At 43.3% G+C, this 17,251-nt stretch overlaps 1 protein-coding gene across 1 annotated transcript; it reads right to left on the reverse strand.

Annotated features, from left to right (window-relative positions):
* Positions 1-1,209: 1,209 nt before the first annotated feature.
* On the reverse strand, positions 1,210-17,224 carry INCENP (inner centromere protein antigens 135/155kDa; the record flags this gene model as incomplete). The annotated part of the gene is made up of 16 exons (XM_009695245.1): positions 1,210-1,651; positions 2,387-2,546; positions 3,717-3,830; positions 5,091-5,181; positions 5,476-5,648; positions 6,189-6,311; positions 7,079-7,199; positions 7,595-7,704; positions 9,994-10,128; positions 10,216-10,333; positions 10,666-10,717; positions 11,287-11,365; positions 13,517-13,550; positions 13,719-13,770; positions 15,770-16,548; positions 17,106-17,224. Coding segments are annotated over 16 exons (2,475 nt in total), but the record flags the coding sequence as incomplete, so codon positions are not given.
* Between the last annotated feature and the right edge of the window lie 27 nt (positions 17,225-17,251).

Consider the following 17,251-nt stretch of genomic DNA (forward strand, 5'->3'; position numbering starts at 1 on the left):
CTTGCAAACAGTACATTAACTATATGCACAAGGAAAGGCAGAAGTCTCCTTACGCATTGTATAATCTCCATACAGTGTTTGGGTTTTTTTAAAGGACCAAGTTGTATGTACACAGAAACGGTGTTCTTCAGTCTTTTGCTTACCAAAATTGCAGCCACGAACGTTCACCCGTCTTTACAACACATCAAGCCGCAAGACAAAGGTGATTGAGGTGAGAACCATATATAGGTTGCCTAAGTTGCAGAAGACAGACTTCCACAATAACCTACAGAAACTAACACAACTGTTTCCCTTAAAATCTTCCAGTAAGTATCATTCTACCAAGACCTCTACTCTATACAGGAGCTTGTTACAGACAGAATACAAGAGTCTGCTGTTTGCAAGTCAGGTGTCGAAAGAACGACTAAGACACCAAGTGCTCTTGGAACTGAAATTCTGAGCTGATATTTTTCTGTTAAGAAGAAACTGTTTTGATAATGGTCCATTTGACACTGTCTTATTGAACATGAAGTGCAAAACAGGCCTAGAAATAAAACCAGTTCTGATGCTGAAGAAATTAAACAGCCAAGGGGAGAAAAGAGAAGGAGAAGGATTAAGATTAAACTCATTCTTTCAATCCAATCTGTGCCACATATACGGAATTTAAATTACAGAAATAAAATTCTATCTGAACCTTTGTACAATTTCTCTTAATCAAGCCTAGAACAACAAAGCCTGTTTAGGCTACTCTGGTTATTCCTGGAGACACGATTACACTGAGGGTCATGTCTCTCTCCAACAACTGAAGAAAGGTCAATAAAATCCTCAGGGTATTTCAGCCTGAGCTGTAACAACATCAGTATCAATCTGGCTTATGCACATAATTGCACTTGGCGATGCCATAAAGTGTATTGCTGAAAAACAAAATGATTAAATCATTTTGCAATTTGCAGGAGATGAAGAAGACCACACCTGCTAATATCTTGCTTCTGGAGAACACCCGTAGTGCATATTTGGATTTTACCCAAGGTGTGCACAGTGGTCCTTTGCTGTACAGGTACTCTGGCTTCAGCCAGGAGGTGGGCAGGGACAGCACAGACGTACAACTTTCATCTACTGCTGGCAGCTACTACCAGGCCTGCTGGGCTGAAGAGTGGAGGATCATGTAGCTTTAGGTGATGCACTCATGACCCAAAGAGCTTTAAATTGGTAAAGATTTAGACAAGGGTCAAAGGAGATGCATCTTTCCGAGGCGGTATCTCCCAAAAGCTTGCTATTTTGCCTAACAGTGAGAAAATAAGCCCCGAAAACAGAAAATGCAAGAGGCCCAGTAAGAGCTGACATTTATTCAACGCTAATACCTAAAGATTTACAGATACTGAACAGTAAACTCTGTTCTCACCTAGAGAAACAGAAATGCATACCCACTGCTCCACAAGAAACAGCCGTTGCCCACCTCAGTACTGTTTCAGGTTGTACGGCAGACCTAGAACCGATTTGGCTCCTGGAAATGGTGGGGAATTCCACACCGCAGAGCTTGTGCGCTTGAAGTAGCGTGGCTTGCTTTTGTAAAAGATGTCCTCCAGCTTGGGGCTTGCAATCACCCCAAAGAGTGCATCAACATTGGGAGGGTTGTAGTACTGGCGGATTACAGCTTGGCTAAGCTGATTCCCTGGAGAAACAAAAGATTAAATTTTCATTAATTTTTTTAATTGAAAAATTTGTTGTTGTATGCAATGTGTCCCTGCTCTCCTCACCTCTAATCACACTGAGATTGCAAATGGGAGAAATCCTGCAGGTTTTGATGTTTTAAAGCACCCTGTTTAAGCCTAAAGATTCACCATAGATCACTTGGAGGGCAAACATTGCATGTACTGAATTCTGTTCAAGAACTACAATCAATTTGAAAGAGGAAATGTTTCTCAGCTTTTCTTCCTGCAGACACCATTAGTTTCCCACCACTTCTTAGCTCCCCTGGGGTAGGTAGAACATGGAATCATAGAGCTGAGTATCTGAGAACTAAAACAACAGCCGGTCTGAAACCTGCTTCATGACACCTGGCATTACTTTTCTTTTTAAAGGCAAATCAATGTCAAGCAGGCTCAAGGCCAGAACACTAGTTCATAAGTATTCCTTTCACGTCGGCAAAATGTCACTAGCAGCTCTGTTAATGCAGTTTAAAAGAGTATTTGTTCCCCAACACTGTCACAAGAAGATCCCCAAGTGGTAGAGGAGCCCTCGACTCAGCACTCCAGCCACGCTGCTGGAGATTAGTACTTTTAACTACAGTGTACAAGTAGGAGGAACTGGGCAAAATGTTACACCAGGTCTTACTATCCGTCAGAGCAAAGCTGCAGTAGGGTTTGCTGGGGGATCTCCAGACGGATACCAGCCTGCTAACACATACCAGTGGCCCAGGCAGGGATGGGCTTGCGAGGCTGGCTTTCGTCATCAGTAGAGTCGTCGCTGTTCAGATCCATTCCGTAGTTGTTTGGATTTATCACAGGGGGCTTTGGGTCTTTCTGGGCCTGTGGAGTCATCTGGTATGAACTGCAGGCAGGTGAATTCTAGAAGACAAATACATTCCACAGGCCTTAGATGCAGTAGCAGTGCTACGCTTCCAAGTTGCAATGAGATGCATGTCGACTAGAGTATCTCAATATTCCACCTCTTGGTTTATCGCATAATTGCAAAACCTGAAGTTTGGCAGTTCTAAAGTTTTGACCCAATTATGACTTTGCATTACCTTCTCCTGTTTAATTAAGCTGCTTAATTGGCTACGTATGACACGAACAAGCCAGCAATAGATCCATCTAACATACATTCTAAGATACATACAGCAATTCCATTCAATTCAAGCAAGGCTTAAATGGAGTTGTTACATCCTCAAAGCTGGAGCTAAGTAATATGCTTTAAATACTCTGCAACCAAACTTCTGGGCTTGTTTAATAATATTAAACTGATTATTACCATGTAGAGAATATGCACATAACAGCTCAGGACAAACTGTACTGTAATTTTTATGGGAACAGCACAACTGGGAAATGCAAGTGATAAAGAAAAATGTAAAACTGCAAATTTCACCAACCATGAAACATATCTCTAGAGACGGGTTGGAAACAGTTTTTCTTCGCCATAAGAGACAGCATTCACGGCTTTGTGTCCATTAACATTAACTCATATTTCACTGTGTTTGCATTTAGAGATTAAAATTTATAGCTTTGCAAGGGGATAAAGATCCATGATTTGTTTTCAGTGTTCAAGACGCACATGCAGCTGCAGGTTTTCCTCCAGTTCCATCGGCAGCAAGGCCCAAAGGCAATACTACTCCGCAGACTCTGCTGCCTTCCTGTGGCTGTTTCCAACTTTGAACTTAAACAACACTATTTCAGCATCTCTTCCGCCTGTGAGGTTCATCCAGTATTTAAAAAGGAGGAGCTTAGACAGGCAAGGCAACTTAAACAGCCACTGCCTTATCCAGACAACAAGAAAACCCTGGCAAATACTTGCTGCTTCCCTTCCCTCCTTTTCACTCCCCAGAAGTCATTTAAATACTCAAGGCCACCAGGAGTCAACCTCAGACAACCAGGAAAAAAGTTTACAGAATCTCTTCATTATTGAAAGGAAATATAAAAAGCAGAGGGTAAAACTGCCCATGGTAACAGCATCTCAGTGCTGGAATCAAAGCTCTCTGATGTCATCCCTTAAAGAAATATCACCAGAGAGAGCAGAATTACCTCTTTGTTTTCTAGGTGCTGCATTTGGGCTATATCTTTAGCCTTTTGTTCCTCTGGCAGTTTCTTCTGCTCTTGCGCCTGACTCTTCATCTCTGCTAGCCTCTGTTCCTCCTGCTGGCAAGCCGACATCACAAATGAATTAATTTTATGAACTAAGCTACGCTGTTAATCCAAGGATCCATTTTTTTTGATAAGCAAGAAAAATATTTAAGCATCTAATTGCAAGTCTTTGTTACTTGTGACGCTAAGGAGCAGTTTGAACACAGTGCAGACAGGGAACAAACGCAATGCAACAGTTTGAGTTTTCCTCACAAAGTGGCACAAACAAATTGACCTCCCCATTTAAGAGCATTAGCTGCCTTCCTCTGCTAATGCAATGATGTCATGCTACTGACTGTGTCTTCAGGATACAAACATCAGAAACCAGCTGACCATCTGCAGGTGGAAAAGTCTATGCTACTGATCTTAGCCTCTTTTTTGACTAATAAACAGTATCTTTAGAGGCCAAGTTATCCCATTGTACAGCAACCATCCCAAACAGGTCAAAAGAATCTCACCTTACAAATGCTTAGTTTTTCCTACTGGATCTAAAGGAAACCAAGAGGCTGCTAACTCAAGCAGCAGACATCTAAAATCAAGTGAAATAAATCCCGTCCAGGCTTAACAGCAGGCCAGGTTGTATAGAGCTCTACCACCAGCTGCCTGTCAACTGCACGAAGCTAACTGACAGAGCGAGGGGCTCGCTGGGCACACAGGGATGCCCACCAAGGAATTCAGCACCCTGGAGGCAGCTGGACAGCTGCTGTCAGCAGAGCTGTGGTGTTAGCACGCTAAGTGGAGCGACAATGATTTCAGGCAAATGTTGGACAATTTCCAACCAACTATTCCAACCTTCTGTTCTTTCTCACAAATCATCTTGAAAGCAGAAGTTCTCACAGATCTTATGTAAACCAAAAAGCAACAGTCCAAATAGCAAAGGGTTTGCTACCAATTCCCAGCAATAGCTGTGTGCAAATCCTTCAGAAGGGACATTCCAAAAGCTACCTGAACACCACCTGTGGGCTTGATATCAAGAGAGGTACAGATACACCTGGGCACAGAAAGGGGGAAAAGCTGAAAAATCTCACTTCAACACATGTGTTATCTGTCCTTTCCTCTTGCACTGCTGCCACCTAAAGAGAGCAAGCACACCTTCTGAAATAGACAGAGAACAGACTCTGGGTAAAAGCACCTTGGGCTGGCTCAAGTTCAGAAGTGCAACAACTCACTCATCAGGGTTCTTAACAACTTCACAGCTCGGCTGCTCTTAACAGTAATGGCTACTGAAGTCAGACCCATGTGGCTCTACCCATCTACAAAAAAGAGAGTACATACTTCTTTCTTCTCCGTCTCCTTCTGGAGTTGTTCTTTAGCAGCCAACACTTCCTTCTGCAGACGAGCAGCCTTCTCCTGCTGTTCACGAAGCCTGAGAACCACAGCAACAGATCATTACTCTCAAAAGCACACAGGGGTACCCTCCCATCCACTGCCTGCTGCAAACCCCTCTTTTTCACAGCTTTTCAGAGCACTCCCCACCATACCGCCTATGTTATTGAGCCCAGAATTTCTTCTTGGCAGCTCAGTACCCATGACGGTCCAGACTTGTGCCAACAGCACAAAGTATCTCTTCCTTGCTTGAGCCTTTCACTAGTGCCCTCTGTTCCTGCTTCTTTTCAAAGTCCCAGCACAGAATTTAGTACACACATGGATATTGTCTTACTTTTCTGCCTGGATCCTCTCCTGTTCCTTCTTCCTCTCCAGCTCTCTCTCTGCAGCCAGCTGTTTCTCTCGCTCCTGTTCTGCCTGTCTCTGCTCAGCAATCTTCCTGGCACGTTCCTGCTCCTCTTCCTTCCTCTTCTGCATTAGCTCTTTGTGCCGACGTTCCTCCTCCTCCTGGTAAGTCCAACAAGGCAATTACTCACCTTACATTGTACAGCAACAGGCTCCAGAGTAAAGGAGCAGGAACACCTTATTTAACCCAAGTGTCTAGCACCTATCACTGCACAGCAGGGAAACAACTCAGGGCTAAACTCCCAGTGCTTTCAAGGTAGGTGCATCATCTCTCCAACTATTTCAATGCTGGCCTTTCCCTGCCCACAATGTACCTAAGGGCCTACTGGCCACCATGCTCTGGATCTCCAAGAGACAGGTTTGACTGAGAGATTTTAATACTTGATCCACAAATTGAGGTCTTTAGTAAGAATCTGTCCAGAACTGCGGAAGAAATGTGGGTCACAACCACCGCTAACAGCTTACAACATATTGCAGGAGGAAGCAGGAAGCACAACACTGCAGAGAGCTTTAAGGACAAAGCCTCTCTGCTACACTAATTTTCACTCAGTTTGTGTTAGTACTCGCGCTGAATTCCTTGCTTACAAAGACTGTGGCCATTCTAATTGCATACAGGATGATAGGATGGGCTCCAGCACAGACCTGCTGCAGTGCTTTTTGTTTTCTGGCCTCTTCATCATGCCTGCGCCGGGCCTCTGCTTCTTCCATTTTCTTCGCAGCTGCTTTCTTTTTGATCCTCTCTTCTGCCAACCTTTCTTCCCGCACCTAAGACACACACAGAGCTAGTCGAATACCTGTCTCAAGACGGGACAGTTCGCTGTGCATGTCAAATATCATAGCAGTAAGTGTCAAAGATGCAGAGCTCCCACCCTTTCCTGGGGAAAAAAGCTTCCTTTTTTGCCACCAAGAGCCAATGGGACCTGTGCTTTATTTTAAAAAGGTAGTATTTAGGGAAATGACCTTCTTTTACATCTCCACAGGAAGAGCTGATCCTATTCTGGTATTTATACATTAATACCACAAAAGCCATCAGAATATATTCTCAGAACAATGAAATAAGCAGATGGAGATAATTAAAGCAGACAAATGACTGCTATGGTCACATGTGCAAATTATCTGGAAGTCTCAGATACAAGAAAGGGTCTGGAGGAAGTATGTTTATTTTCACCTCTTCATCTATTAGTCAGATGGGAGATCAACTTCAAGTAGATAAAGCCTCAGGGCCATTAGGTTGGCTTTATCTACTTGAAGTTCTTCCATCTGACTAACAGAGCCTTAATAAAGCCCATTTAGATTCATAAATCTGCAAAATGAGGGTCTTCCTTCTGCCACTTACTGCAACCAAGAGAAAGGCAGTCACTCACAATAACCAAGTTTCTGGAAAGTTTTTTATTCAACTGTTCTTCAGTTTGTTCTCTAGATTTCAGCTGCCTTAGTTCCCCTCTTTCTGGAAGGCATGCTCATGCAGCATCATCTACCTCAATAGATTATTTATTCTCCCAAATAAACTTTATAGGTATATTGAGCCTTACCTTCTCTGTCTTCTCATCAAACAGAGCTATCTTCTGCTCAATGCGCCTTTTCCTCTCTTCCTCTATCTGCTCTGCCCGCTCCCGAGCTTGCAACACTTTGCGCAGGCGCTCCTCACGCTTCCTATAGGACAGCTCAACTTCATCATTGTAGTCCAGCTAGATGAGTTCCTTATAACTCAAATACAAGGCCAACAGACACAGCTCTTGGACAGCACAAAATTCAACAAACCAAATACACCATTCATTTAAACATTAACAATTATTTTAAGCTTCATCCAAGACAGGAGACTCAAGATGAAAAGCTGAAGAAGCTGTCAGCTAGGATAGTTAACTCTTTATGAACATTCTAGACACTATAGATAGATACTATGAGAACAAATACTGTCTTTACGGTGCAAGAGCAAGCTGACAAGAATTTTTGCTGCATGTATGGACTCTGCAAGATAAAAGGCCTAGACATAGGAACCTACAGGTGCAGAGAGAGCAGTCCAGACAAGGGAGAAAGCATATACTCACAGCTTTGCCTCTTCTAGTCGCCGTTTCTTTTCTTCCTCCAGTTTTTGTTTTCTCAGCTGCTCGGCTTCTTGCTTTTTCCTCAGAGTCTCTAGCTTCTGTCTCTCCTTTTCCTGAGGTGGATTGAAATGTAATTATACCCACCTGCCAGGGCTTCTTTCTACCTCAATTTGCATAGGTTAAGTAAGGGCCCAGAGGTAACACCAAGGAATGACACCCAGAACCAAAGGTAACAAGCCTGAAACAGAGCTCAGGTAGCCTGTGATGTGGGGACGGATGTTTGGGAACAGATGCGATGGAAAACAAGACAGTGGGGTTAATCTTGGAGAGCAAGAGAAGAAGCTGTGAAGTTGAAACAGAAGCATAGGCTCCTGAAGTCCAGGCAGCTACCACAGAGCCTGCAGATAGACAGCACTGTGATTTATGTTGGTAAAAAGAAGCAAAAAAGCAGTGCTAATGCTTGGCAATGATACTGACTTCCTGCAGTGAGCAAAGGGGACAGATGGTGCTCTAGGAAACACCTTGCTTGCTTCAACTCAGAGCTCCCACTAGCATCTCTGCTTTCCACAAAGCTTTATCTCATGGTAAACCACCACCATTTAGACAGAGTGCTTACAGCTTGTTTTAAGCACACAGTCAGCCCCATATGTCATCTAGACAGAAATGCAGGGCATTTGTCCCATTTTTCCAAACAGTCTAGGTAACTCGGCCTAAGTATACTGTCAGTTAGAAGAGCAAGACCCAGCCATCACTACAGTCACAACAAACAGATTAAGATAAACTAATTTAATGTCAGATTTGATACTGCAGATGCCTAATTATGACAGGCCTGGTCTTGATAAGCACAGTGAAATATTCAAGTGATTACTTTATGCTGGGCTCCATGTCATAAATGGTTGGTGTCATTAGTAGCCAAACTGGCTAACTTAAAACTAACGATTATATCTTATTGTTCTGGTGCTATTTAGTTATGTTTAGCCCCCACACAGAAAAAGTCCTGAGGGGAAGTTGTCTGCACTGGAATGAAATCTAAAATATAACATTAAATGAACTGACAGCAACAAAGGATGCACTAGTCAGAAGACTCTTTTCTCATCATATCGGCTCCTTTACCAATACAGACACTAATGTCAAAAAAGACTGAAGCTTGAATCCTTCACTATTTCCTAATGATAGACTTCTCTTATCTGCTGGAGCACAGCAAGACTCTAAGCAGTACAACTGTGATAGCTTTAAGCAATACAAAGAATTTCTGATACTAGGTTGCCAAATAAAAGCTAGACGCAGGAAAACCAGTTTCTGCAGTATGCCCTCCTTTCCCTGCCCAATTCTTGTGCAAGTGAAAACAAGCCCTAGAACAACCTTATTCTGCAGGCAAGTTGTTGGGTATTAGAAGTATGAGCAATCTATGCTTGGCATGCCAGCTTCTAGCACGTCCCTGGGTGTATCCGTGAAGCTATACCCTCGTACTTGCCCGACACTATCGGAGAGCTGTTCTGGAAGAGGAACTACAGCACACTGATTGAAACCTGCTTTTCCTTGAACATTGACTTCTCTTCCAAGTTAAATACCAAATTTAAATGCAGATCAGGTAAGAGTGAGGGCTGCCCATCAGTGATGCAGGTAGTATTCCTACTGCAAGTCCAGCCCATGTAATTAAATGATCATGATTTATGACCAAACTCTCCTGTGTAAGCAGAACACAGGGAAAACCCACTCCCTTGGGAAATCTAGAACCAGATCTTCTCAAATCCCATCCACTCAAAAAACTACTCTGTTCAGGGTATAGGTGCTTCCCTTGTGACACTGTAAACTTCACAGTGGTATTGCATAGGTAGATGCATCTGCCGGCAAACTGCAAAGGTGTGTTGTTTGTCTTTGCTGGTTGCAACAACTAGACTGCATTGATACTGATACCTATTAGATTTGTACACTGGCATACTTGTCTCATTGAGCCAGCAGCCTCCTATTCAGGACAGGCTCATGTTTTTTCTGACCTTTGAAGCAGGAAGAACTTCAGAACATCAGAAGCTTGGATTTAAGAGGCATTTGCTCAGATCTCACTCATTAGAGAAGTCCTAGAAAGGAGACTTTGGATGGCAGACTTCAGTTATGTATACACTTCAACTGCTGTATTCAAAATCCCCTTGATTTTTGTTTCCAAGTTTTCATTCCCATCTGGTACTCACTAATATCACAGGGGGATGCTACAGTAATAAAGTTTAGAACTCTTTAGGAAGCTGACTAATCACAATTTTATTTAGTTTATGTAAGTGTAAACAGTCCGCTTAAAGCTACTTCTTAGTTTAATATGGGTTGAAAACTTTCTTTCACATCTGTGTTTTAACTTAAGACACTCATCAGACCATCCTGTACTAGCTTACAACACAGTCTCGTCTTACCTTGGGATCAGACTGGAGAGGAGTGTTGTACCTGATAAAAGATTTTATTACTCCATTTCTCCCCACAGAGCTTGGCGTCATGAGGAGCTGGTTCTTCTGCACAGTGTGCAAAAACGTTTTGAAAGGACGTACAACCTATGAGAGGAATGCCAAAAACGATCCTCAGGAGAGTGAGTAAGAAACAGGTCTCAGTGAAGTACCCCAGGGTTACAACAATCTTACTTTGCTGGCTGGAAAGGTAGGGGATGGGGTCTTTCTTCTTGGAGGAGAAAGCCCTCCATCTTCCGCTTGCTGATTGTCATAGCGTTCATCCACAGCTCTTTTGTAACTTGGCTTTCTCCTGTGAGGAAAATATAGTCCATTATACATGGCAAATCCTCCTGATTTTCTCGAAGTCAGGTTTAAAAAAAGGTCTATACTAGCTTAAAAGATGTTTCACTGTGTATGCACAAGTAGTTAAAAAATTTCTAATGTGACAGAAGATACAGATTAAATCCTCTTTTCATAGGAGCAGAGAAAACTTACAGCAAAAGTTTGAAAAAACACAAAACCAAAACACTGAGGCGACAAAACAGTGAGACCATTTAACAGTATTTCAGTGTTGAATCTGCTTTGAACTGGACTACAGATCTCCAGAAGCACCTTCCCACTGGAATGATTCTATGAACATACCTGGCACTCTGGGGTGGTTCCTGGGTCTCCCCATTCTTATTTAAGTTGCTTTCTGAAAGAAAACACAGTTACACAGTTACTGCTAGCACAATTAAAAAAAAAAATCCCTTCCAACACAGCTGTGAAAGCAGACAACAGATTTAGCAGCTCACTAAATAGCAAAAAGACTGCCATGAATTATGCACAGCAGGACCTTTCTTGCTTTCAGCAAGCAACCACAGAGCGCCATTCAAACCTAGAAATACAAAATAAAACAAAACTGTCTAAAGTAATTTGTGGTACGCAGTTTGCACTAATGCAACACTATTGCGTTCTGCACAGATGCAGAGCAACCGCTTGCTTCGGAAATGGAGTTTAACTAGGCCTCCCATACCCTTAAGAACATGGAACCCTCCATCTTCATTACATCTATTTCCATGTGCTTCTCAGGGTGGAAAATAACTCCAGCACAGAATTTTCTAACTGCTCATCTCTTGAAACAAATCCTCACTTGTCAAAGATTAGATTAGTCTTTCAAACTGGGCTCTCAATTAACTAGTCAATCTTTCAAACTTCCCAGTCAGCCTCCCAACAAAGTGATGACTTTTTAAAATTCTGCCACAAAAATCCTCTGGAAGCTACCATTGTTGCTCGTCTCCTGCAGCTGTTCATTTCTGCTGATGGTTCGAGAGCGAAGTGACATTCGAGGACTTTGAGGCTTCTGTAGGAAAAGCAAATGGGTTTCAGCACAGTTCTCACACAGGAAACTGCTTCAAATCGTGATGTCATTCTGTCAAGGACACTGCAACATTACCAGAGAATGCAAAGCCCACATGCACCGTATAAAGTATTGGTGCCAGTACCCAGAGTGAAGTCCTAACCTCCAGCCGCGAAAAATACCTCAGGACACCATCTTGGTAAATTCCTTGATGTCTAGAAGCACGGACATTAACAGAACATGAGTATCTGCAAGGAGGGACACACTGCTTAAACTGAACAAACTCATAAACTATTAAGGACAAAAGCATTTCAAGTTGGAAATCTGTTTATACTTGCTGGACTTCTGGCAAAGAGTCAGGCAGGGCTCACTTTACTTAGGAGTGATGAATGGACAGACAGGGAGACAGCAAAAACAGCTCATTGCCTTGATTTATCTGTTTCTGTTATGACTGTGATATGCATTGCTATTTGCCGTCTTTGCACTTATACCAATATAAAATCACTCCTGCTGCGATAATGGTTTTATGTGCCTGTGAGAGTGCCCACAGTGGCTTTTGAAATCTGCACTCTGTTAGCAAAGCAAGCATTAACTCCACTCCCCAAACCCATGTTGGCCAGCATGTAGGCTGGCAGACAAAAAGAAGATGGGAAGAAGTATGGAAACTTTATCCTCCCCAAATGCTTTTGTAGGCTCTTATCCTAAGGCTAGGCATAGGAAGAATCTTGTAGCCCAACAGAAGGACATAGATCTAATTAATTCAAGATCAGGCCTGAGAAGAATCTGACCTTCAAGTAACAGCATGCATACATGTACGGTCTTTATATCTTCCTATAGACAAAGACACTTTCTGGTTTGAAAGGGCTGCAAAGTCACCACATTTTCACACTGCTCACAGCTCCCAAAGGAAGTCTCTGGCAGAAACCAAACTATGTTTGGTTTGCCAAGAAAATTGCTGATAGATAGATAGGTAGGGTAAGGTAACCTGAGAATGGGACAGGCTACAAGGTCCCACTCCCAAAAGCAGCGATACAGAGATATAAGACAAGGATCAAGGATAGATCAAATAGACTACGAGGACTAGACTGTATTTATGAATCCATCAGGGTACAGAAACAAAAGATTCAAGTCCTTTATTCACAGATCTGCAAAGCAGACTGTTCATTTTTCCCTCCTCCCCATTTTCGCTTTAAGCTTTTCTACAATTGTAACTCAGGCAAGCTAAAAATCCACAGGTACTAGAAAAAACGAGTTTATTTGAACTCTTGCAGATCTACTGACAAGCACAGCCATAAAAGCATGCATAAGCCTATCCTTGTTTACAGGAGTGCTTAAGGCCACAGAGTTCTGCTCCGTTAATTCAGTCTTTGCTTACTGAAAACTATTCTGGACAAAACACTGACTAATCCTGGGATTTCTTCCTCAGGAGGGCAGTGAGAATTGTGGACGGATGTTTTGACCTGAATGATATTTACAAATTTCTGTGGTTGTCTTAAGACAAACTGACAAGCTTAGAATAATCTGCAGGACTAACAAAAAGGTCAAAAGAAGCTTTAAAAATACAGAAACAGTAACAGTGTACAAACTCTGTCCAAGACACTAAAACTTCCCTGAATTATAAGAAGGTTCTTTATCTGTATAGTTTCAGGATTGAATTTTCATACAACTGAACTCTAGGCAAGAGGTTCACAAGCAAGACCCAGAAAGCAGGACTTGACTCTGAATGTCAGCAATACCAAGGCCGGTATTCAGCGCTGGTGTGCATCAGCCCACCATTTACATTTAAATCTATTTACACAAAAATGACAGAGAATGCTATTTTCCAGTCAAAGCTAGCCTTGGCTTTGAAAGCATCTGAGATCGTAACACCATGCTGACAGAATACCTCTACTTGCATCCAAAATAAGCCTTGGGTCACACGTCCTCATTTTCCAAATAAAACTTTACTGGTTTTTGTTTTGCCGATTTTTTTTTTTTGCAAGTCAAGTGCTCCATACCTTCTTTATTCAAGTGCTAAGCAGCCTGTTGACCAAGTCGGGCAATCTGTGGCCAGAGCTCCCTAATTCCCCATTAACAAATGAGAGGTGTATTCAACACATTTTGCTCACAAGTCCACACAAACAGAAATGCTTTTAATCTCTGCTCAAATCTTACCAATTTGGAGGGGGTACAATGTCCAGGAGGAGGCCTAGAAAAAAAAAATAAAGAAAAAAGGCAGTCATGTTTAATAACATCAAGGAAACTGGGAAGCCACTTGTTATCTGCAAGCAGTACATTTTATACCAAGAACGTCACTGCAAAAGAGTCCTCCAAGCAGGATATTAAGAATAAAGAAATATCTTAAAAGTAGTCTCACCCAGTTTTGACAACTGTTTCTTCCTCCTCTGGCACCTCTCCAGAGCTGGAGACTGCAGGAAAAGAAAAAAAATGCCAGAGCTGTAAGGTACAGGTGCAAGCCAAGACTCTTTGTAGGACTGAAGTTCACTCAAGGCTGTTGTAGAGGCATTTGCTCTGCCTCCGGGGTTATTGCCTGCAATTCAAACACATGCTGCTACAAGTTAGGGCAGCTGAATATACCCAAGTAGCACTAGAGAAAATGCTGCCTGCAATTTTAATATAAGAAAACAGATGTTTTCAATTATAAATGAGTTCAAAGTGCTATTCAATGAGCTTACATTAGGAGTGACTAGGTTTGGGCTCAGACTCATTTTGCACAGCCGCACTGAGATATTAGCAGTAGTTAAAACCAGCATTATTTACAGTCCGAATGCTTCTTCCTGCTAAGCATTCCAGCTGGCTCAACGGCAGCTAGCTTTTAAGTACCAGCACAGCCAGAAACTGCTGTTAATAATTAAGAAGGCAATGCAGCTTCAGCCTGGGCAGAGTACACAAGGGCAGACTTTGCGTAGTGAGAGCGTGCAAGCTGCTCCCATACTTTCATCGCAGATGTTATCAAAGGAAGTGCAAACAGACATGCTGCACATGTATCCAGTGCAAGATCTGATGCATCAGAGACATAGCAGACACACTCTGCAGCCGACTAACATGCTATGGGCTTTCAGACATTAACCAGCTCAACTGGAGCCACCTGAAACATCGCAGTTCCTCTCCTTACACCTGGAAATTTTCACTAGGCAGAACAGTCATGTCAAGTAGTGTAGAGGGATGAAATAAAGCTTTCATTAAATCTCCCAGGTAATCCAGATCCAGACAACACGGACTGAGCATTTAAACTAGGTAGATAAAGCTACTTCAGTGCCTCTTCAAAGTTACAGATCAGAAGACTTCCCTTTGGTTTCATTTTTTTACTGAGGGAGCCCTCAACACTGCGCTTAGAAACTTAACACAGCACTTCACACTACCCTGTTACCAGTACAGGAAATCCTGTACTAGGCACTGCAGTGCTCCAGTTCTGGAAAAACATTCAGCTACGACAGTTAAATTGGTATGGAAAAAAATACTACAATGTTTGTCCACCTATATCCTTCTACAGCAAAAATAGGATAACTCTTCAAGAAAAGACAGTTTTATACAGGAAATCCCACACAGATAGAACACTGCAGATTTACACATTAAAGTAATGTTATTCCAGCTGTATTAGTTCTCCCTTCAAAGAAGTATGCTGTACAAAAGAGCCAATCTCTCCTCAACATCAAATTGCATGGAAGAGGTTCTCTCTTGCATCACCTGCATTTCAGGACCCATTTACCAGTCCACCATTTACTAGCCACTTCTTTCCCTCAGCTTAAAAAAAAAAAAAAAAAGAAAAAAAGAGAGGTTATATCTCTCACTTTGTTCTCGTGCACTAAACCCAATGCTTCCATTCCAGTAGCATGGCAGAACATTTAAATCTGTTTGTCCTTTGCTGAAACCTGTCTCTCTTGCAAACCGTAAAAGCTCAGAAGACTTTTAATAAGTTTACAAAGTTCAATCTCAAAATTCTCTTCTCAAAACAGAAGCTCTAGAACTAGCAGCCAGATTCTGATTAAAGAGCGGTGAATTTGTGATAGCTTCCTCATTTCCCAGAAAACACACAGGCCTTTGTGAGAGCCCGTAACCCTTTTAAGCAGACACCAGCAGCAACAAACCCCGTTTGCCAGCTTCCTCCTTAGCTTTGCAAGCTACCACCACAGCAAGTCAGAAGACATTAAGGCTGTTCTCCACAAGATTTACAAGGCTGAATTCATAGGCCATGAACTAGCACAGTTTCCCAGGTTTCTCTGTTCACACAGGTCTCTAGAAGGCCAGTTAGAACATCCGTGCTTAAGTGCAGCTTGTCTAGCCTGCTGCACTCAAACGGAAGAACTAAACCCATAACATTGTTTTCTTTCAGCAGTGGAAAGCAGCAGATTAACAAGAAAGTGGGAAAGGTGCAAAGCAAGCCGATCTGGTGACATTCAAACTTACCATCCATGCGACTGGAGGGCACAGATGACTTTCGAGCTGCCTTCCTTTTGATCGTTGTCCTAGCGATAGATTTCCGGATCATACTTTCCCTCTTGCTGGCTAGTGAGTATTTCTCTGCCAAGGAGGTTCTGCGAGTCATGGAAGTTTTACCCATCAGACTTCTGCGCACCGACCGACGGCTCAGCCTAGAGCCTGTCGGGGTCCCTGGGCTATCCCTTATGCGCTGGGAAGGCTCCTTATCCGACCCCTCTTGTACCTGAGCAGAGACATCTACCTCCTCCAGCCTAGACTCTTCACTTAAAATGACTGTAGTGTTAGCTGCCTTTGCTGTCTTTAGTTCAGATGCAGCCTCACTTTCTCCTGCATCGTTTGCCTCAGGGGTATGAGGGACCATCAGCTCAGAGGCTGCAGGCACAGGTGGCGATTTGGAAACCCTGCTTTCCTTCGGAGAACCATCATCTGAGCTCAAGAGGATGGTTGTGGAGAGCTTCTCTGCTGGTTTAGATGCATTCTTCCGGAGGTGTATCTCAGTACTAATGTGATCACTGACATCAGCTTCTACGGGACCCTTCCTTTCTACTTGCTGGACAGGAGGGGTCTCAGGAAGGACCTCTGAGCTTTTAGCAAGTGATGCAGCCTGGGATCTTGTCACACGTTGAGGTGGAGAGAATTCTTTGGCCTCAGCCCTGATTAGCTCCAGGTTTTCTTCATTTCGGAGTCGTTGAGAATATCGTGTGGAGGGTACCAGTTTGAGACTGTTATTCCTCCTTCTAGATAACCTAATAATAGAAAGAGCACATTAGATTGGAACTAGATTCATGAATAGATCGAAGTCCTTCCATGCAGAAACGGGAACGCACCAAGAAACAAAGCTAAAATATCTGGGACAAGCCCCTCTTAAGAGCTCAATATACACAGAGCTGCAGAATGTGGTTGACGTACATAATCACTGAGCTACACAGAGAAAGAAGAGCTAGACAGAGAAAGAAAGGCATAGATATAAAATGGAACCGAGTGCCAAATAGCAGTGCTTTTCATGAGAACCGTGGTGTTACCACATTTTCAGGCCACTAGCTCTCCGGAGCACAGGGTCCAACCAGACCTTTAACTTAAGGATAAAGGAGGGGACACCACGGGACACGCTGTGGGGAGGACATTATCTTCGTACGAGCTTTTACAGCAGATTGTCTCAGTCTCCCACGAGCTCCCCCCTTCCCCAGGCGCTGAGCCGTGTGCTTTACCTTCCGCCGACTCGTCCCCTCCCAAGCGGCACTTTCCGGGTTATAGCTCTCCCGGCTCCCGGCCCCTCCTCACGGGAGGGCCCCGGCGGGCCTACCTCTTCCTGCCCAGCTCCTGGTTCTCCGCCTGCAGGGTGGAAAGGCGCTTCCTCCGCTGCCGGTTCTTCTGCGACGGCGTCTTGGGCATCAGCTCCGGCTCGTCGCTGTAGTGGCTACAAAGGGAAGGGGAGAGGCGGCGGGTGAG

This window comes from Cariama cristata, unplaced genomic scaffold (assembly GCF_000690535.1).
Source record: "Cariama cristata isolate BGI_N322 unplaced genomic scaffold, ASM69053v1 scaffold22612, whole genome shotgun sequence".
Classification (NCBI taxonomy): Eukaryota; Metazoa; Chordata; class Aves; order Cariamiformes; family Cariamidae; genus Cariama; species Cariama cristata.